At 39.7% G+C, this 21,707-nt stretch overlaps 2 protein-coding genes across 4 annotated transcripts; one reads left to right on the top strand and one right to left on the bottom strand.

Annotated features, from left to right (window-relative positions):
* Positions 1 to 1,329: 1,329 nt before the first annotated feature.
* LOC310734669 (ketimine reductase mu-crystallin-like) lies at positions 1,330 to 13,574 on the top strand. Its single transcript, XM_083557025.1, has 5 exons — positions 1,330 to 1,404; positions 1,824 to 2,007; positions 2,086 to 2,207; positions 12,599 to 12,677; positions 12,965 to 13,574. The coding sequence occupies exons 2-5, from the start codon at positions 1,860 to 1,862 to the stop codon at positions 13,009 to 13,011; spliced, it is 396 nt and encodes a 131-aa protein (XP_083413151.1). The 5' UTR covers positions 1,330 to 1,404; positions 1,824 to 1,859; the 3' UTR covers positions 13,012 to 13,574.
* LOC310734665 (ras-related C3 botulinum toxin substrate 1-like) lies at positions 12,674 to 21,181 on the bottom strand. 3 transcript variants are annotated; one of them, XM_083557018.1, is made up of 7 exons: positions 21,037 to 21,181; positions 20,865 to 20,919; positions 18,742 to 18,813; positions 18,439 to 18,586; positions 18,032 to 18,094; positions 16,103 to 16,262; positions 12,674 to 14,039 (listed from the first exon to the last, which is right to left on the bottom strand). In XM_083557018.1, exons 2-7 carry the CDS (start codon positions 20,897 to 20,899, stop codon positions 13,912 to 13,914), a joined length of 606 nt encoding a protein of 201 aa, XP_083413144.1. In that variant the 5' UTR covers positions 20,900 to 20,919; positions 21,037 to 21,181; the 3' UTR covers positions 12,674 to 13,911. The 3 variants fall into 3 exon arrangements, with proteins under 3 accessions (XP_083413144.1, XP_083413145.1, XP_083413146.1); XM_083557019.1 differs by having other exon boundaries at positions 18,469 to 18,586; positions 21,037 to 21,179; XM_083557020.1 differs by having other exon boundaries at positions 18,742 to 18,808; positions 20,861 to 21,179.
* Between the last annotated feature and the right edge of the window lie 526 nt (positions 21,182 to 21,707).

Here is a 21,707-nt window from a genome sequence, read left to right as displayed (position 1 = left end):
TTTTAGAAAGTAGCTCCATAATGAGGACCATCCATTCAACATGGACAGTGATTGATTTTACATATACATGTAGCAAAATAATCATGTTTAATAATCCCCCACTATCAGCAGATTGAAGCATGCTGGTGGATGCTTTATGCTGCGTGTTATCTTCTCAGTCTGACTTGACCGTAGCCTCCTGGTTGATTTTAGGTAGGTAAGTAGGTGGTAGCTCAGTGGTTAAGGCATTGGACTCTGGATCTGGAGGTCGCAAGTTCAAATCCCAGAACCACCAAGCTGCTCAGTTGTAAGTCACTCTGGGTGTCTGCTGGATGCTGTCAATTTAATTTAGAATGTTGTCCTGGACTTGCTTTGAATGCTCCTCGTTCTTCTTGATGCTTTTTCTTTTGGTATGTCCTTATTCTCTGAGGCATTCCAGAAAAGGGTGTATTCATAGAGATTTCATTACACTATAATGGCTCAGATGCTGTTAGGTCAACTGATCATGTGACCCAAATTTGCAAGCATTAGTAATGTTTTCCTGTCTGTATCATGCGCTGTTTTGTGCTGATTTATGACCCATAATCCCATCTCAGTTCCAGATTGTGAAACTACATAGGGCAAAGGGTGAATATTTATTTAGAGCACTGTAAACCATTAAAATAGTAAACCTCTTATGCTAGAATAGATTAGGGATAGTAAGATTCACTGATTCGCATCGGTGCATCTGCTTAAAGGTTAACAATGTGATGCATCAATTTAAAAAAGTGTGCATTGGATACAAGTTGGCATTTGTGTCGGGATGCATCGTGCTTAACATATTTGCATTGGTAAGTAGATGCGCTATACCTTATATTATTTAGAAAGGGCTCAATATTTCATACGTGGATTGATTTCTCCTCACTAAACTGTTTCTCAAGGGCGTTCTTTTAGCACCACTGCTGCTATGTGAATATCACAACACTACGGAGACAGGGGCTTGTCCTGAAAGTCATTTAGAATACAGATTAACATGGCAGAGGTAGAGCTGCATCTTCCTGGAGACAGATGCAGCTCTACTTCTGCCATGTCAATCTGTATTTTACGTGACTTTCAAGACACGCCCCATCTCCGTAGCATTGTGATATTCTAATGTAGTTCATTGTTTTCTACTCTCTTGACAGGTTATGGACGAGTCAGATATCACCTTTAAAAGGACAGCGGCCGTCTCCGCAATCTCTGCAAAAGTAATCCCTTATTGAACTACCGGATTGAAGGTTCTACAGTCACAGCGATGTAGCACTGACACTAAAATAATGCTTTTCTTCCGCTAGCAGCTGATGCCGGCTCAGGGAGAGAAGAGAAGAGATCTTGTGCATCCTCGGCTGTGGCCACCAGGCGGTCAGCCATTATGAAATCTTCACAAAAATCTTCTCCTTTAAAGAGGTAAAGTTAAAAGATCTGTCCTCTGTCAATATGCACTGTAGGAATAGGTCCTGTTTCACGTGGCCATGTTTTATAGCCACACCTTATTGCTCAGGACAGGAATGTGTGGCGAAATGTTAACTACCACATGTACAATGCAAAAAATGTCAATCAATTGCTTGGGTACAACAGGAATTAAACACTACAGGGCATTGGAACACACTATTGTTGATTTGTTCAATGACAACAACATATATTAATATTAATGTATTCAATACATATTGAAATTCCATAAACATTCAAATACTCTACTACATCTGATTGGTTGAGTTGGAATAGGCTGTATCTTAGGCCCATTTTAGTTACATTAAAAGAGGTTATTTAGTTCAGATTTCGTTTTCCTGTGTATATGCAATACCGTGAAACCGCATTGTGTTTAGGTACGTGTATGCAGCCAGAGACTGGAGACAGCTGAAATGTTTGCTGCACTTGTCCAGGGTCCTGTAAAAGTATTTTCTTCTGCCAAAGAGGCAGTGCATGGGGCGGACATCATCATCACAGTCACTAATTCTAGTCAACCAGTGCTGTTTGTGGAGTGGGTTAAACCCGGTGCTCACATTGCAGGTTAGAAACGTCTGCATCTTTCAGCATGGGACAAAACTTTTTTTGTAAAGTGTAAGACATTTTTCTTTGAAATGTTAGCGGCTGGGGCTTGTCGGCCGGACTGGAGGGAACTCGACGACGCACTGATGAGAGACGCCGTGATTTACGTGGACAGCAGAGACGGAGCTACAGTGGAGTCGGGAAACATCATTCAGACTGGAGTAATCCAACTGTGTGTGTGTATATATATGTGTGTGTGTGTGTTTGTGTATGTATGTATGTATCAGAGGTGGCAAAAGTACACACATCCTTTACTTAAGTAGAAGTACAGATCCTCATGTTTTAAAATACTCGGGTAAAAGTTGAAGTACTGATTATACTTTTTTACTCAAGTGAAAGTAAAGAAGTTTTGGCTCTGACATGTACTTAAGTAAAAAGTAGTTATTACTTTTACCTGTTTTAGCTGTTAACTGGACCTCACATCATATTAGATAGATAGATAGATAGATAGACAGACAGACAGACAGACAGACAGACAGACAGACAGACAGACAGACAGACGGATGTGATATCCTAGTGGGTTAATGTCAGGGTCCCCACAAGGATGAGTTTGAGAGTCCTGGTCGAGCTGGTTGCTGTGTTTATAAATAAAACTTCTGGACCTTGTCCCCTCTGAAAACATTTCAATTCTGTCCTTTCTGTGTTGGATTAATTTCTTGATTTCCTGGTCTTTAATGAAAGATAACCCCATCTCATCTAAACATGCATTCCAGTCTGATCTCTTCCATGGTTCATCGGATTAAGGCTGGTTCCTCGCTGATGGTGAGGATCAGGGTTTGAATCCTGCTTGTTGCGATGTAGGTTATGGTTCTGCTTCCTAAATCTTTCTTTAGCTTTATATTCTTGTGTTGATGGTTTAAAGGTAGATAGACCTGCTCTAAACAAACTTCTTGGCCTGTCTTCTCTGATGTTTCAGTGGGTTAAATCAGGTGTCGTGCTTTTGGTGGGGTTCAGGGTTCGAATCCTGCTTTCTGCCTGCCAGTCACGTTCAGGATTCACTTCCTACATCTTTCTTTAGTGATATATTTTTGTTTTTAATGGGTTGAAAAGAAAGATAGACCTGCTCTAAACAAGCTTCCTAGCCTGTCATCACCAATGGTTCAATGGGTTAACGTTGGTATTTCACTGGTGGTGGGGATCAGGGTTCGATCCCTGCTATTTACAATGTGGGTTCAACTTGTGCTACTTACATCTGTATTTGCTTCCTACATCTTTCTTTAGCATTACATTCTTGTGTTGATGGTTTGAAAAGAATGATAGACCTGCTCTAATCAAGCTTCCTATCCTGTTTTTTTCTGGTGGGTTAAGGCTGGTACTTTGCTAATGTTGGTGGTCAGGGTTCAAACCTGGCTTTCTGTCTGCTAGTCATGAGGTAGGTTAAATTCCTGATTCCTACATCTTCATATTCCTGTTTTGATGGGTTAAAAAGAAAGATAGACCTGCTCTAAACAAGCTTCCCAGCTTGTCCTTCCTGATGGTTTAGTGAGGTAATGCTGGTGCCTCGCTAATGGCGTGAATCTAGGTTCAAATCCTGCATTGTCCCTGCTAGTCACCAGAGGTGGGAAGTAACGAAGTACAAATTCTTCGTTACTATACTTAAGTCGATTTTTTTCGGTATCAGTACTTTACTCCACTATTTATTTTTCAGACAACTTTTTACTTTTACTCATTACATTTTTACACAAATATCTGTACTTTTTACTTCTTACATGTTCAAAACAGACTCGTTACTTTAGTTTTAATCCATTGATTTGGTGAAATGTTTTATTTTTTTTCACTGCGTGCCCATTTTAGCCGAACAACCGATTTCCTGTCATTGAGTGTCTTTTTCAATCCACTGGTGTATAAAGTCCGGACTCTCACTCACTACAGAAGGCAGTAAGAAGTTTGGGGTTAATGTGAATGAGGCAGAGGGAGTCACTGATGTAAACATGCCTGAGAACAGACACATTCCTGATCATCATCATCTTTTCTTTGCTTGTGTTCTATATGTGGATCTTCAGCCTGGATACATTCATTAGGTAACAACATTTTTAATTAGTTTTGTATTTATATATATATATATATATATATATATATATATATATATATATATATATATATATATATATATATATATATATATACACAGTGTTGGGCAGTAACGCGTTACCGGTAACCGGTAAAACTACTTTTAAAAAAATAAGTAACTTCGTTAGCGTTACCGTATGGTGCGTTACCCGTTACTTTTTTAAATGAATTAATTTCGGCTGAAGTGTAGACTACAGCCTAACTTGCTTACAGCAGAGACACATTGTAGGATTGGTGTATGAACCACTGTAAACATGAAGAAGACGCACTGTGGGCGTGTCTCCGTTTATTCAGGTCTGTGCGGCAGTAATGGCGAGTCGAGGCGAGAGCAAGACGAGTTTCTCAAAGTGGAAAAATGCTCATTATTTCACTTTAGTTGAGTATAAAGACAAAAACTTTTAAGTCAAATGTAAGCTGTGTCTTTCTGGTTCGAAGCTTGTATCTACTGTGATAGCAGCAACTCCAATCTGTTGAAGCTCCTCCAGGACCTCCCTACCTGAGGAGCTAGTAGCTAGAAGCTAATCCGGTGTTCTACATTGTTGAAAGTTTTCATACTTCAGCTGTGAAAGGAACATTTTTAAGAGCTCAACACAACAGCAGAAGCCACTTTAGTTTTTGATTGTGAATATATTATTCAGCTTGTTTTGTTATTTGTTTCAGAAATCCTTGTGATATATTCAGTTTGTGCTGGTCTGACTTTAATAAAATAGTGTTTAAAAATTACTTTGTGTTTAAGTCAGTTTTGTGTTTGTGTAGACCATAATGCATAAAAGGGCATGAATGGGAACTTTAAAAATGGGAACTTTAAAAAAGTAACTAAAAAGTTACTTTTAACAGTAACGCATTACCTTTTGGTGTAAGTAATCAACAAAATAACAGAGTTACTTTTTGAATGAAGTAACGAGTAACTGTATCTAGTTACTATTTTTTAGTAACGAGCACAACACTTTTTTTTCCCTCCACTAAAAAGTGAGGGGGACGAATTAACTTTTTATAAAAAAGTTTGGGGGACATGTCCCCCGTGTAATCTACGCCCCTGTATACAGTGGAACCCGGTTATGTCGATGTCCTAGGGGGTTGCCAAAAAGCGTTAAGATAACCGATGATCGAGATAAACGAAAATCATATTTCTTTATGTACATGATGTGCGTTAATAAATGAGAATGTGCATGCACGTGTTTTTGCAGGGTTTTTTTTACACAACAGTGTTGCCGCGATTTGTTTGATGAAGGCATGCTATAAAAATACATACAGTACATGTTTGTTAACTGTCAGGAGTCCACCTGCCACGCCCCCATCGGCGCCCCCTTCGGCGTGGCAGGTGTTTTCTCGGCCGCTTTCAATTAAGCTCCCGGCTTCAATCGCGCACATATGGTGCTCGTTTAGCATCATCACCAGCTCCTATTTAAACTTCCACATTCTCACCGTCCGTTATTGTTGGTATATGTTGGTTCACGGCGGTCGTTGTTATCGCTCATGCGTATATATATTTGGCTGTCAAAATTTAAATTATTTTAAACGGCACGAAACTTTTTCCTTTCTTTACTTAGATATAAAATAAATAAATTAACTCCAGATAAAAATATTTTTAATCAGTAAACTTTTGTTTTATTTCTGAGTCTGAAATCAAACACCAAAATCCACCATGATTCTCACAATTTACCCTCTGGGTGGCGTTTTGTGGGTTTTTCCCTCATAATGGCGACACAAACTTAAATTACTGTCTTTATTGATCGTACAGATAAAAACAATACATCCTAACTATAGAAAAGCCAAGAGTCCAATAAGCAAAGGTTTGTTTGCCTCTTCTGTGTTGGTGTAATGGTCAGTGAAGTGGTTGCTGCTATCTGACTCACCTGGTTCGATTCCTACCCCTTAGCTTTCCTTTAAATTGTTTAAAAAGTTTTTAAAAAAAACAAAAAAGGTCCTAAAAAGCAGGTTCTTCAGGAGATCCTGTGGCTCAATTGGAAGAGCTTTACCTCTGGGTTGAGAGGTTGCCGGTTCAAACCCCGGCCAGGGCTCAAAGTTAAGAGTGTGGAAGGTTCCGGTGACCATAGTGAGGAAGGTGTCAGAAATGGCTGCGTGGAAGCTTCGATGTGGTTTCGGAGGGCGTATCCTGAAGCAGGGGGGCAATATCCGGGCATCTGCCCCCCCGGTGTCTGAGAAGCTGAAAACAGGGGCTTATGAAGCAAAAATGTCCAAAAAAGTATCGACTTAGTTTTGCATATATAGGGAAAAATTCTGCCAAAAACCTATCATCCTCACTTTTTCAGAGGCTGTGAAGCAGCAGGTCTTCACAGCCTTTGTTTACAGTCAACTACCTCATTGCTCACCAGACACTACTTTCCACACAGCTTACCCAGTGTGGGGACAAGCCAGATTCGAACCAGCAACCTCTGAGCTCAGAGGCAAGGCTTTTATCACAAAGCCATCAAGTCCCACAACACACCTTCTTTTTTTGGGGGGTTTATCCTTCGTTTCATGCTTCAAAGCAAGAAATTCAGACCAGACAGAAACACAGAAAGCAGGATTCGAACCCTGAACCCCACCAACAGCAAAATACCAGTCTTAACCCACTGAACCATCGGGAAGGAACGGCTGCGACGATTGTTTAGAGCAGGTCTATCTTTTCTTTCAAACCATCAACACAAGAATATAATGCTAAAGACAGACATAGGAAGCAAACCGATGACTAGCAGGGACAAAGCAGGATTTGAACCCTGATTCACACCATTAGCAAGGCACCAGCATTAACCCACTGAACTATCAGGAAGGACAAGCTGGGAAGCTTGTTTAGAGCAGGTCTATCTTTCTTTTTGACCCATCAAAACAAGAATATGAAGATGTAGGAATCAGGAAATTACCCTACCTCATGACTAGCAGACAGAAAGCCAGGTTTGAACCCTGACCACCAACATTAGCAAAGTACCAGCCTTAACCCACTAAGCCATCAGAAAAAAACAGGATGGGAAGTTTGATTAGAGCAGGTCTATCATTCTTTTCAAACCATCAACACAAGAATTTAACGGTAAAGAAAGATGTAGGAAGCGAATACAGATGTAAGTAGCACACGTTGAACCCACATTGTAAAAACCAGGAAGAAAGCAGGAATCGAACCCTGAGTCCCACCACCAGTGAGATACCAACCTTAACCCATTGAACCATTGGTGAGGACAGGCTAGCAAGCTTGTTTAGAGCAGGTCTATCTTTCTTTTCAACCCATTAAAAACAAAAATATATCGCTAAAGAAAGATGTAGGAAGTGAATCCTGATCGTGACTGGCAGACAGAAAGTAGGATTCGAACCCTGAACCCCACCAAAATCAAGAAACCTGATTTAACCCACTGAACCATCAGGGAAGACAGGCCGGGAAGTTTGTTTAGAGCAGGTCTATCTACCTTTAAACCATCAACACAAGAATATAAAGCTAAAGAAAGATTAAGGAAGCAGGAACATAACCTACATCGCAACTAGCAGGCAGAAAGCAGGATTCAAACCCTGATCCTCAATATCAGCGAGGCACCAGCCTTAACCCACTGAACCATGGAAGAGATCAGGTTGGAAAGCATGTTTAGATGAGGCACAAGCCTTAAAACACTGAGCGACCACTGCTGAAAAGCATGTGTGCTTTTTTGGAGGGTTCATACTTTGTTTCATGCCAGCGCAGTAAGAAAGAAGGCATGTAGGACTGGCTTTAAAACCTTATCACCAGCATGGACTATATTAAGGACCATGTTCAGGCACAAGCCTTAACCCACTGAGCTACCACAGAAGTGCTTTGTTTGGTGGAGTTATCTTTCATTAAAGACCAAGAAATCAAGAAATTAATCCAAGGGGACAAGGTCCAGAAGTTTTATATACCAAAACAGCAACCAGCTCGACCGGGAATCAAACTCTCAAACTCATCCTCGTGGGGATACTATCACGTCCATCCATACATCTATCTATCTAGCTATCTATCTATATATGATGTGAGGTCCAGTTAACAGCTAAAACAGGTAGCAGTAATAACTACTTTTTACTTAAGTACATGTCAGAGCCAAAACTTCTTTACTTTCACTTAAGTAAAACAGTATAATCAGTACTTCAACTTTTACCCGAGTATTTTAAAACATGAGGATCTGTACTTCTACTTAAGTAAAGGATGTGTGTACTTTTGCCACCTCTGCTAGTCACGATATGGGTTTGCTTCCTAAGTCTGTCTTTAGCATTATATTCTTGTGTTGATTGGCATATCTTGTCCTTCCTGATGGTTCAGTGGGTTAAGACTGGTATTTTGCTGTCGGTGGGGTTTAGGGTTTGAATCCTGCTTTCTGTGTTTCTTTCTGGTATGAATTTCTTGCTTTGAAGCATGAAACGAAGGATAAACCCCCAAAAAATGAAGGTGAGTTGTGGGACTTGATGGCTTTGTGATAAAAGCCTTGCCTCTGAGCTCCGCGGTTGCTGGTTCAAATCTGGCTTGTCTCAGATTAGTTGTGTGGAAATTAGTGTGTGGTGAGCAATGGAGTGGGTGACTGTGAATAAAGGGTGATAGTTTTGCGTGTAGGGGGGGAGGAGAGAAGGAGAAAATTTTTTTTTATTAAATAAATTTCTAACATTTTTTACTCTTTTTTTTTTTGGACGTTTTTGCTTCATAACCCCCTGTTTTCAGCTTCCAGGGGCAGATGCCTGGATATTGCCCCCCTGGTTCAGGATGAAACCATCCACAGCCATTTCTGACACCTTCCTCTCTTTGGTCACCGGAACCTTCCACACTTTTAACTTTGAGCCCTGGCTGGGGTTTGAACCGGCAACCTCTCAACCCAGAGGTAAAGCTCTTCCAATTGAGCCACAGGATCTCCTGCAAGAACCTGATTTTTAGGACCTTTTTTGGTTCTTTTATAAAACTTTTTAAACAATTTAAAGGAAAGCTAAGGAGTAGGAATTGAACCAGGTGAGTCAGATAGCAGCGACCACTTCACTGACCATTACACCAACACAGGAGAGGCAAACAAGGCTTTGCTTATTGGACTCTTGGTTTTTCTATAGTTAGAAGACCAATGTTTTCTTTTAGATCATGATGGTAGAGGGTCAAAACTTCTCCTTCCTGTACATTCTCTCAGTAACTCGAAGTCTATAAGAAGTGACTCAGGTACAAGAACCACATCTCCAACACCTGCACCACTGATATACCATGATTTACCAGCAACCAATTTTAATGATCTTTCATTGTTCTGTTTTTAAAAACTTCTTATAATGTTCAATATGAAACTAGAGGTAAGAATCAAACCAGGGAAGTCTTTCATCATAGATCACTAATGGCATTACTTTAACACTCAAAACTTTTGATAGACATGTAAAGAAGCAGGAAAGACAGAGACAAAGACAAAGAGACACAGACACAGCTTTAGAAAGAGTGAGAAACAAATAGAGAGACAGCAAGAGAGAGACATATACAGTGAGACAGAGACATTTACTAAAAGAGACACAGAGACAATTAGATGATCTCATTTACTAAATGAGCAGTAGTGAGTTAAGTGCATGCTCAGGTGCCCAAAACTGGCAGCTTGGAGGTGTTAAACATGTATCATATGTACAGCATGTGATATATATGTAAGCATATGTACAGTGATTAAATATAAAGGCTATATCAGTGCAGAGACGTGTGGACATCATTAGGAGCCTTTGCTATGTTTCCACACGGACAGTTAATGAGGTGATACCGGAGAAACTGCACCTCTTCAAGTCAAGTCAGGAAGCTTATATATATATATAAAATTATAGACATTTTACAGATTTAAATGATTTATTGTTTTTATCTGTACGCTCAATAAAGACAGTAATTTAAGTTTGTGTCGCCATTATGAGGGAAAAACCCACAAAACGCCACCCAGAGGGTAAATTGTGAGAATCATGGTGGATTTTGGTGTTTGATTTGAGACTCAGAAATAAAAACAAAAGTTTACTGATTAAAAATATTTTTATCTGGAGTAAATTTATTATTTTATATCTAAGAAAGGACGTTGTGGATAAATGTATTTTATACATTTACAATAATTTTAATTTTGACAGCCAAATATACATATATATACATACATACATTATATATACAGTGGGTACGGAAAGTATTCAGACCCCCTTAAATTTTTCACTCTTTGTTATATTGCAGCCATTTGCTAAAATCATTTAAGTTCATTCTTCTTCCTCACAAATGTACACATCGCACCCCATACTGACAGAAAAACACAGAATTGTTGACATTGTTGCAGATTTATTAAAAAAGAAAAACTGAAATATCACATGGTCCTAAGTATTCAGACCCTTTGCTGTGACACCCATATATTTAACTCAGGTGCTTTCCATTTCTTCTGATCATCCTTGAGATGGTTCTACACCTTCATTTGAGTCCAGCTGTGTTTGATTAAACTGATTGGACTTGATTAGGAAAGCCACACACCGGTCTATATAAGACCTTCCAGATCACAATGCATGTCAGAGCAAATGAGAATCATGAGGTCAAAGGAACTGCCTGAAGAGCTCAGAGACAGAATTGTGGCAAGGCACAGATCTGGCCAAGGTTACAAAAAGATTTCTGCTGCACTTAAGGTTCCTAAGAGCACAGTGGCCTCCATAATCCTCAAATGGAAGACGATTGGGACGACCAGAACGCTTCCTAGAGCTGGCCGTCCGGCCAAACTGAGCTATCGGGGGAGAAGAGCCTTGGTGAGAGAGGTAAAGAAGAACCCAAAGATCACTGTGGCTGAGCTCCAGAGATGCAGTCAGGAGATGGGAGAAAGTTGTAGAAAGTCAACCATCACTGCAGCCCTCCACCAGTCGGGGCTTTATGGCAGAGTGGCCCGACGGAAGCCTCTCCTCAGTGTAAGACACCTGAAAGCCCGCATGGAGTTTGCTAAAAAACACCTGAAGGACTCAAAGATGGTGAGAAATAAGATTCTCTGGTCTGATGAGACCAAAATAGAACTTTTTGGCCTTAATTCTAAGCGGTATGTGTGGAGAAAACCAGGCACTGCTCATCACCTGTCCAATACAGTCCCAACAGTGAAGCATGGTGGTGGCAGCATCATGCTGTGGGGGTGTTTTTCAGCTGCAGGGACAGGACGACTGGTTGCAACCGAGGGAAAGATGAATGCGGCCAAGTACAGGGATATCCTGGACAAAAACCTTCTCCAGAGTGCTCTGGACCTCAGACTGGGCCGAAGGTTTACCTTCCAACAAGACATTGACCCTAAGCACACAGCTAAAATAACAAAGGAGTGGCTTCACAACAACTCCGTGACTGTTCTTGAATGGCCCAGCCAGAGCCCTGACTTAAACCCAGTTGAGCATCTCTGGAGAGACCTAAAAATGGCTGTCCACCAATGTTTACCATCCAACCTGACAGAACTGGAGAGGACCTGCAAGGAGGAATGGCAGAGGATCCCCAAATCCAGGTGTGAAAGACTTGCATCTTTCCCAAAAAGACTCCTGGCTGTATTAGATCAAAAGGGGGCTTCTACTAAATACTGAGCAAAGGGTCTGAATACTTAGGACCATGTGATATTTCAGTTTTTCTTTTTTAATAAATCTGCAACAATGTCAACAATTCTGTGCTATGTGTACATTCATGAGGAAGAAGAATGAACCTAAATGATTTTAGCAAATGGCTGCAATATAACAAAGAGTAAAAAATTTAAGGGGGTCTGAATACTTTCCGTACCCACTGTGTGTGTGTATGTGTGTGTGTATATATATATATATATATATATATATATATATATATATATATATATATATATATATATATATATATATATATATATATTTTAATACAAAACGAATGTTGTTACCTAATGAATGTGTCCAGGCTGACGATCCACATATAGAACACAAGCAGAGAAAAGATGATGATGATCAGGAATGTGTCTGTTCTCAGTCATGTTCTCATCACTGACTCCCTCTGTCTCATCCACATTAACCCCAAACTTCTTACAGCCCTCTGCCTGCTGATTCTTAGCTCCATAAACTAGTCTACATCTGTGGTGAGTGAGAGTCAGGACTTTATACACCAGTGGATTGAAAAAGACAGGCAATGACAGGAAATCGGTTGTTCAGCTGAAATCGGCGCACAGTGAAAATAAAAAAATGATATTTCACCAAATCAATGGATTAAAACTAAAGTAGTGAACCGGTTTTGAAAATGTAAGAAGTAAAAAGTACAGATATTTGTGTAAAAATGTAATGAGTAAAAGTAAAAAGTGGTCTGAAAAATAAATAGTGGAGTAAAGTACTGATACCGAAAAAATCTACTTAAGTACAGTAAGTATTTGTACTCCGTTACTTCCCACCTCTGATCAATACTAATAGGATACTCAATTAGATTCAAAGACTTGGGTCTAAACTCCATTTCTTGTCCATTTGTACAAAACATTTATATGCGAAAAATAAAATAAATGATGTATTAACTTCTGGGGTTAATATGTATCTTATTTCGGTGTTCCTTCAGGTAGAAGTGTTTGCTGAACTCGGAGAAGTCGGAACCCGACCTGCTTTGCGCAACAAGACGACAGTGTTCAAATCACTGGGTAAAATATTTCTCATCAAGAAAGACGAAATAAAGCTCAAGGAGGAAGCCAGCAACAGTGAATTCTCAGATGTTTGTTTTTTTTAAATAATCAACCCCTTCCTTAGTTTCCAGCTAAGGATGGTTCAGATTTAGTAGTTAACACCCTGCAGTGTGTTTGGTAAGATGTTTGTCGGTTGTTTTTAAATGACTGGTAACAGTGATGAGTCGAGTGCTGAAATAATGGTTTCAGCAGGGCTGGGTGTAAACGCAAACGGATTAAGCGCGGTTTATTTTTTCGCAATGCAGGAATGGGGATACACGATGCGGTCGCTGCTAAGCTCGTGTTTGACTAGTGGAAAAGCAGCCAGTGACGTAACGAATCACCATCTGCCACACAGAAAACAACTCGAGTTTCAAGAACAGAACACAAGACATGAAGTAAATCTGTTTTAACAGAAAAAATTAACTGATTAACACGTGTATGAAATCACTAAAGCCTGGAACAAAAGACACTGATTTTCATTTGCACAGAATATTATTTATAAGTTGTAGTCGGAAGAAAACAATAAAAACGGGACCCTAAAAGTTTCACACCTTCTTGGGATTGAATCTCGACTTCTTTTTAGTGCACGATTCACTTCCTGTGATCTACTCTTCAGTAAATGGATGTGAACGGCAAGATATTTCATCACCTCCTATTCAGGCTTAATACAATGCTGCGTCGGAATAAAAACGAAATCCTTCACGATGAATGCGTGAGTCAATGCAAACAAAAGCCAAATTCGATTGTGTACTTTGGAGTGCTCCCATCACAGAGAGGCGCTTTCTCCCCTCCCGCTCCAGTGTAACATTACTGAACAATATTTGACCCAAATAGGTACACTAAATAATGAATAAAAAGGAATGTTTCCCAAAATTTCCCCTTTGGGATCATTTAAGTGCATCTATTGGTCCGTCAGTAACTTCTTAATTGAAGGGTTTGACCTTAAATATGGGTTACAGTTACATGAAAAAAACCACCACCACCTTATTAAATGGCAGCAGGAATTTGGTGTGAACAGACATAAATGAGGACACGCATCACCTCGGATCTGAAAATAGACGTCGTCAAGCCAATTGAGTTATAATTATAATACACAAGTAAGAGAGATGTAGGGGGTATGGTTTAAAGCCGTCCCGCTTTTTCCTTCACTTCTCTCCACCGCTTGTGACGCCTCTCCTCAGGTGAGTGCAGATGTTTCTTTACAGATGTTTCAGAGGAGGCAGCACGGCTTTGGCTTTTTGGGTGGCGGTGGGCACAGGACCGCTCGGATGGCTTCGTCAAACACCGTCTTGAGGCCACGCTGAGTTAAAGCGGAGCATTCAAGATATTTCACAGAACCTGGAAATAGATGGGGAAACGTCTAGAAATTAATAGGCTGAAGTACTGGTGCGCCAGTGTATCATCCTCTTGAGAAACACCGCTCCTCTTTGAATGGCATGCAGATGTAACCGTCGATATCCCTGGAGTCAACATTTCATGCTGCACAAGAGACAATTTCTGTCTGATATTGATGGTTACATCTGTATGCTATTTGAAGAGGTGACCATCCTATTTTGTGAACAACTGCTTTCGGCTGCTCCTATTAGGGAGCCACAGTGGATCATCGGTCTCCATACCCCCCTGTCCTCTACATCTGCCTCTTCCAAACCAACTACCTGCATGTCTTCCTTCACCACATCCATAAACCTCCTCCTTGGTCTTCCTCTTTTCCTCCTTCCCGCTGACTCCATCCTCAGCATTCTCCTACTGATATACCCCATGTCTCTCCTCTGAACATGTCCAAACCATCTTAATTTCGCCTCCATCACCTTGTCTCCAAAACGTCCTACATGCGCTGTCCCTCTAATAAACTTGTATCATCCCAAACATCATAGTCCAGGGAGACTCCTGTCTGACCTCATCCGTCAACCTGTCCATCTGTCCATCACCATTGCAAACCGGAAAGAGTTCAGAGCCAATCCTTGATGCAGTCCAAACTCCACCTTGAACCTGTCGTTCAAGGTCTGTCGTTCCTACAGCACACGTCACTGCTATCACACTCTCCTCATACATGTCCTGCACCACCCTCACATGACACACCTTCTCTGACACACCTGACTTCCTCATACAATACCACAACTCCTCCCTCGGCACTCTGTCGTACGCTTTCTCTAAATCCACAAACACACAATGCAATTCCTTCTGTCCTTCTGTCCTACCATCTTTCCACTTTTCATCCTCTTCGCTGCTCTCACTTCCTCCTTACTAATCCTATCCACTTCCTGCTTCACCATCCCCACACCATCCAACCTTCTCTCTCTCTCTCTCTCTCTCTCTCTCTCTCTCTCTCTCTCTCTCTCTCTCTCCCTCCCTCCCTCCCTCCCTCCCTCCCTCCCTCATTTTTCTCATTCATCAGCTGCTCAAAATACTCCCACCATCATCTCAACACATTTCCTCACTAGTCAACACATTTCCATCTCCACCCTTTATTGCTCTAACTTGCAGCACATCCTTCCCAGCTCGGTCCCTCTGCTTGACCAATCGTTACAAATCCTTTTCTCCTTCCTTAGTGTTCAACTTCTCATACAGCTCCTCATACGCCTTTTCCTTGGATTTCACCACATCCTTCTTCACCTGCTGCCGCATCTCCTTGTACTCCTGCCTACTTTTCTCATCACTCTGTCGATCCCAATTCTGTTTTGCCAACCTCTTTCCCCTAATGCTCTCCTGCACTTCCTCATTCCACCACCACGTCTCTGTCTTCCTTTCTATTTCCAGATGTCACACCAAGTACCTTTCTAGCTGTCTCCCTTATAGCTTCTGCAGTAGTTGCCCAATCATCCAGCACCTCTTCACCACCACCGAGCCCCTGTCTGACCTCTTCCCTGAATCTCACACTGCAGTCTTCCTCCTTCAGTTTCCACCATCTTATTCTTCTTTCAGTCTTCACTCTCCCCATCACCTCCAAAACCATCCTACAGACCACCATCCGATGCTGCCTAGCAACACTGTCCCCTGCAAACACCTTACAGTCTCCAATCTCCTTCAGGTTGCATCTCCTACATAGACCATAGTCCACCTGTGTGCACCTTCCACCACTCTTATACGTCCTATTTTGTGAACTTATGTATGTAAAATATGAAAATATGTAAACAAGTCTGTTCTGTACAGTTCAATTAACGCATATGTCTTTCTAATTGCATTCAAGTTATGAAAATTGCATGAATATTTAATGAACGTGGGGTCATGTTTGAATTTACCCTTTGCGTGGCGAACTTTTCTGAGACATAAAAAGTAAATCTGTAAAAACGAGTGTGCAAAAATACAAGTACACAGCGACTAAATAATGCCTGGCGATTCGGGGAAAACAAGATCGTATAATTGTGCGAATTGTTGTTATTGTTATTAATTCTACTACTGACCTATTTCTTTAGCCATCGCAAGGCCTTGTGGGTAAGTAATGGGGGTGAGTTTCTTTTCTTTTAGCTTATCAACAGTGTCTTTGTCTTCTCTTAAGTCGATCTTGGTTCCAACCAGAATGATCGGGGTGTTTGGGCAATGATTTCTGACCTCAGGATACCACTGTGGAGGGAAAGAAAAAAAAACAGACCGCTCAGTTAGATTTCACAGACACAAATTGGAAAAACAACCTAATTGTAAACAACCTAAAAACCTGATTTTTCTGGTTCTTACCTAAAAAACAGATCTTTCTGGTTCTAATCTAAAAACCTGATTTTTCTGGTTCTAACTAACCGAACATTAAAAACCTAAAAGCCAGATATTTCTGGTTCCAACCTAACATAAAAAAAACCCCTAAAAGCCTGATTTTTCTGGTTTTAACCTAACATAAACAACCTAAAATCCAGATATTTCTGGTTCTAACCCAACATAAAAAAAAAACCCCTTAAAGCCAGATTTTTCTGGTTCTAACCTAAAAACCAGATCTTTCTGGTTCTAACCTAAAAACCTAACAAACAAACAAAAAAACAGATTTTTTCTGGTTTTAACCGAACATTAAAAACCTAAAAGCCAGATATTTCTGGTTCTAACCTAACATAAACAACCTAAAAGCCAGATATTTCTGGTTCTAACCTAACAAACAACCTAAAAACCAGACATTTCTGGTTCTAACCCAACATAAAAAACCTAAAAGCCAGATTTTTCTTGTTCTAACCTAACATAAACAACCTAAAAACCAGATATTTCTGGTTCTAACCTAACAAACAACCTAAAAACCAGATATTTCTAGTTCTAACCCAACATAAAAAACCTAAAAGCCAGATTTTTCTGGTTCTAACCCAACATAAAAAACCTAAAAGCCAGATTTTTCTGGTTCTAACCCAACATAAACAACCTAAAAGCCAGATTTGACTGGTTCTAACCTAAAAACCTGATTTTCTGGTTCTAACCTAACAAACAACCTAAAAACCAGATTGAAATTTTCTCGTGAAACTAGGAGACCCAAATGTTCCAGCATATCAATATACCTGGGCTGGAGTGGAAGATTTTGAGTGGCCTGCCAAAGAGCTTTTAATTCACTTTTCAATTCAACTGTATTTGTATAATGCTTATAACAATAGATATGGTCATAAAGCAGCTTTAGAGATGAGGAGGTTATACAGTTGGAAATATAGTAAAAATCTAGTGGTACATCTTCCCAGACAAGTGGAGGATATTATAACACAGCAACTGGGGACTAAATATGAGACTAAATAGGTCAGACTTGTGTGCGTGTATGCATAAATACACACTGCATTAATTAAATTAGTGCCGTTTAAATTAATTTGCGTTTGCTGGTTATTTATTCGTTAATTTTGACAGCCAATTATATATAGAATATATATAAATAAAATTGTCAAATCATCATATAAAATGTATGATTATTATTTGTACATAGTGTGAAACTAAATCTATTTTTAAATCTACATTTTCAGTGTTACAATGAATCAGGAATAAAAAGATTACAAAATTCATTAAAAAAAACCCCCAACTTTATTTTCCACGAAAGGTCGGATTATGTTGTAAGAGGGTGTAAACCATCGCAAACCCATGCTGAGCTAATGCTGAGAATCGACGTTCAGCGTCATCCTGTTTAATACACTGGCTCTTCCTTTATGCAAACACCTCGAAATCTCGCCTACAAACCCAATCCCTAGTTATCTCTCAGGTGAGTCAACCACAAGACTCTGAGCCAACAAAATACTGGAAGAGTTTTACGCAATATCCTCGACCAGACGCATTATATCAGGCCCTTCCTGTTTCCCTGCTGTCCAGATGTTCTTTGAACACAAACAACACTTCCTTTAATTTGACTTTCTTAGCCACACAGGTTCAGTAAGGAAGCTGCTTACTTTGGCACGGACGTTCTCGAACGAGGCAGGGCTCACCAGCGAGAAGCAGATTAAAAACACGTCCTATAGAGGAGAAGGAAAAAAAGATTATCAAAAATGAGACAAAACTTCAGGTTGAGAAATATGCAAATCATTTCCATTCCTTTTCTTGATTCGGCACGGCCTTGTTGAACTGGTATGGAAGTCGAAATGGAGAGATGTGCAGTAAAGGGGAAAATAGAGAACGCATTCAGTTTTATTAGCAGAATAAGTAGTGGCAAGGACATAATAGGAGACATTCTGCCCCGTGAAACACAAGCACAGATTTTCATAACAATCGCCACTGGTACGACACTCTCATGCAGAACAAAAAGCAGCAATGAAGCACGGTCAAAAGGATTGAAATGAGATGGACTGTTAATATTCACTCTGCATTGAGCTTGCTCATGACGCTGTACCGTTTGAGGATAGGAAAGAGGCCTGAGTCGGTCGTAGTCCTCCTGTCCTGCTGTGTCCCAAAGCCCCAGGTTCACTGGCTTCCCATCTACCATTACATTCGCAGAATAATTATCAAACCTGGAGAGAAATTGAGAAAATTTCTTTGCGTGAAAAACAAGAGGACAAATACTTCTATTGGACACAGTGAAGCTGAGAAAATGAACGGAGACACAACGGGAGACTGTTCATGTCGGCTACTGGACATTAGCAGACGAGTGTGTGATGTTACTCACACCGTAGGGATGTACTCTCCAGGGAAGGCGTTGGTGGTGTAGCTGATCAGAAGACATGTTTTTCCGACTGCCCTGTATTTAAAAAAAATATTATATACATACAAGCGTATATGAGAGCATGCCATGTCCATAACACCGCAGTCTGATCTTATACAAGAATACAATTTTCAATTTCTTTCATTTGCACGTATACGCAGCTATAAAGGAAAGTTTGAAATCATCAAATGGCAGCTTGTAATACTGGACTGTCCACTGTATAATGTTAATACAAACTTAGTTGTAGATTCTACTTTATAGCTTCTATATTAAAATGTATTTTATGGATCCCCAAAAAGTCTTCAGTACACTTTTCAGACAAAAATAAATAAATAAATAAAGGCTACTGGGTTCTTGCTCCAGAACAGCAAGATGTTCAGCAAAACGTACAGGATAGTTTCCACAGAAACTGTCCTTAGACACCAGACCATAAGAGTCATATGTTTTATTTGAACATCCCATTTCACATTTAGTCTCCATTTGCTGTCCAGTCTCCTTGGAAGATCTTTGGCAAGATTTTAGAGTGTTCTTGTGGAGATTTGTGCGTATTCAGGTCAGGTACTGATGTAAGTGAAGTGAAGAGGCCTGGGGGTGCAGTTAGTGTTTCAATAGGGTTGAGCTCTATAGCAGGAGATCTTCCACTCCAAACAATTGTAAGAATATCTTTATCTCGCTGGCTTTGTGCACAGGGACAATGTCAAGCTGAAACAGGTTTGGGTCTCCAAGTTCAAAGTGCATGGGAATTTTCATGCTACCGCATCCAAACATATCCTATACAATAGTGTGCCTTGAACTTTTTTGGGGGGAAAACCACATAATGGTGTTAAAACCCTTTTTTTTTTTTTTTTTTTTTTTTTAATAGATGCGATAAAATCTCCAGAATAAACCGAATATGTTCGGTTCTGCGATTTTCTCGGCAAAACAAAAAAAATCCTTCGTGCTAATTTCCTAATAGAACTTCTTATTAAAAATGTTGTTTCGTTTTAAATTTACAACTTTACTAACAGAATCCTTGACTGATCGCTGACTTATTCTTATATGAAATTTGTTCATAGGAAATGCTGACACTTCACACTATTTTTTTTACTCCGACAGGTTTTAGAGCCAGAATTCTTTAGGAATGTTGTCCACAATTGGGTCCACGCTGATATTAACCTTTTCGTCTGTAAATTACGGATGTTTAGGTTTAAAAAACATTAAATTCCAGCGTCCAAATAAACCAAACCCAACAATAACAGCTTGTATAGGAGCTGGTTGTGATTCCCAGCACTTTAACACTATGGATGAACCTCAGGCTTCATCATGACGAGCACTGCATCAACTTTATATAGATCATTCACACAACCTGAGAGAAATAACGGTTATATCACTTTATATATATTTATTTAAATAAGCTACAAATGTATTTATTGAGATAAAAAGCTGCATTAAGTGAGAACGGTTTCATGACTGGATTACACAAACGCTATAAGACTATAGATGAACCTCAGACTCCACGATGACAAGCAATGAATCAACTTTACACACAAAACTTTTTTTTAAAAAGAAATTACTCATATTATATATACATTTTCACTTTAATAAACTAAAAATGTATTTATTGTGTTATAAAGCTGCTTCAGCTGCTCCATTGCATAAGATACTGAAGTGCCATGAGATGATCCAAACATTCTCATCACACACACACACACACACACACACTCTAAATTGATGTGTTTTGGGACATGTATTGGCTGTTTTCCTAAATAATACTATTATAAATGAGCTTATTAAGGTTATTTGTGGTTCAAGTGTATAACAGTATAGGGTTTGGACTCCATGAGGACATCAGGAACACATCCAGGAATCAGGAAGTGAAGATGTAAAGCCAAAAAGCTCCACAAGTGAAGGAAGTGAAAGATGATTACACTAAATTATATATATATATAGGATACTTTTTTAAAACTATTCACCAGACATTTACTCTGTCATGTCTTCTAATTATAATAAACCTGGTAAATTTAAAGGGTTAACTGGTTCCTCTAACAAGTCACGTGACTCAGCCTACCAGTAGACACGTCCAATAGACAGCCTGAACACACACTCACCCGTCTCCAACCACCACACACTTTATCGCCTGCATTCCCACCTGCTTCTTGTCTTCTAGATGTAGAAATAATAATAATAATAAAAAGTCTCTCTGGATCACACTGGAGATACACCACCTTCTCAAATAAAACTAATCTCTCCAGGTAAAAAAACAAAAAAACAATCACAAACTTCTTATGGATCCTGAGCTGGCAAGTGAGACTTCACCTCCCAGTGCAGGCAACACCCAAAAACAACCGGGAATAAAATCACAACTGGTTTTCTATAACGCCCTCTTCATACTTCCCATGCTGGAAACTCCTTTCCTGTGAGAAAACTCCCTATTACACCCATTTTAATGTTATGATTGGATAATAGTATTCACAAGCGGCTCTCTGATTGGACGACTGTAACTGGGAGCGTGCGTCTCTAGCCAATCATGATGCAGAAGGCGGGGCTTGTTTGAGGCTCGTGAGGAACATGAAAGGGAAATAAAGTGCCCTCCTGTATGTATCAGTCTGAATAGAATGGACATTTAAATAATAATAATAATGATTTATAATATAATTCAGAACATTTATATGTACATTAATGGCATTTGGCTGCCATTAATCAATAGCAAATTACAATTGAGCAGTTTTTTGTTCTGATAAGAAATTAATATGTAAAAAAAAAAAAGACTTCCATGGATTGGGTGCTTACTGTGAGGATTTCTCAGGATTCCTCAGTAGATAATTTTCCATAGATACATATTTTTTAGAAAGTAGCTCCATAATGAGGACCAACTAATTCAACATGGACAGTGATTGATTTTACATATACATGTAGCAAAATAATCATGTTTAATAATCCCCAAATCCCAG

The sequence above is a fragment of the Silurus aristotelis genome (assembly GCF_946808225.1).
Source record: "Silurus aristotelis genome assembly, chromosome: 12".
NCBI lineage: Eukaryota > Metazoa > Chordata > Actinopteri > Siluriformes > Siluridae > Silurus > Silurus aristotelis.
This window is presented reverse-complemented; position numbering and strand designations above follow the sequence as displayed.